The sequence below is a fragment of the Acanthisitta chloris genome, unplaced genomic scaffold (genome assembly GCF_000695815.1).
Source record: "Acanthisitta chloris isolate BGI_N310 unplaced genomic scaffold, ASM69581v1 scaffold138, whole genome shotgun sequence".
Classification (NCBI taxonomy): domain Eukaryota; kingdom Metazoa; phylum Chordata; class Aves; order Passeriformes; family Acanthisittidae; genus Acanthisitta; species Acanthisitta chloris.
In genome coordinates this window covers 563-1028 of record NW_008688424.1, presented here as the reverse complement: position 1 = coordinate 1028, position 466 = coordinate 563, and the positions used below count along the sequence as shown (strand labels likewise).

At 63.7% G+C, this 466-nt stretch overlaps 1 protein-coding gene across 1 annotated transcript in view; it reads right to left on the bottom strand.

The window, feature by feature from the left end:
- PCSK7 (proprotein convertase subtilisin/kexin type 7) overlaps nucleotides 1-466 on the bottom strand; it is a gene marked incomplete at both ends in the record, with an annotated part of 11626 nt that overhangs the window by 10603 nt on the left and 557 nt on the right. Inside the window, 1 exon segment of the mRNA XM_009080985.1 lies at nucleotides 227-361. Coding sequence (XP_009079233.1) covers nucleotides 227-361 — 135 coding nt within the window.

Below are 466 nucleotides of genomic sequence, written 5' to 3'. Positions count from 1 at the left end.
GGCAGCGTCAGCCACTGCTGCGTGTCAGAGGGAGACCAGCTGCCTCCCACAGGTGGCACACGGGCAGGTGACCCTTTAACTGGGTGTGAAACCTCCCGGGGAAGACTTGCTGCTGGGACTTCCCAGCCCGGCCGAGCCCAGGGTGACCGTGCGGGTTGGACTCTGACACCAGCCAAGCTCTGACACGCTCAGGCCTCCGGCCTGCCCTCTGCCCTCCCTCACTCACGTAGTTTGGCTGTATGTCCTTGATGGTGTGCTCCACGCCGTCGTCCACCACCACCACCGTCACGCCGCGCCCCGTCACGTTCCGCTCCCACACTCCCGTCACGTTGATGTCCTTCCCGGGGCTCTTGCGGTTGTTCTGAGCACCAGAAAGGACAGAGAGGGGAGAGGGTCGGACGTCAGGGAACCTCTGTGTGCACTGGATAGGATGTGTGGGGCCAGGGGCAGTCAGAGGAGATTGAAG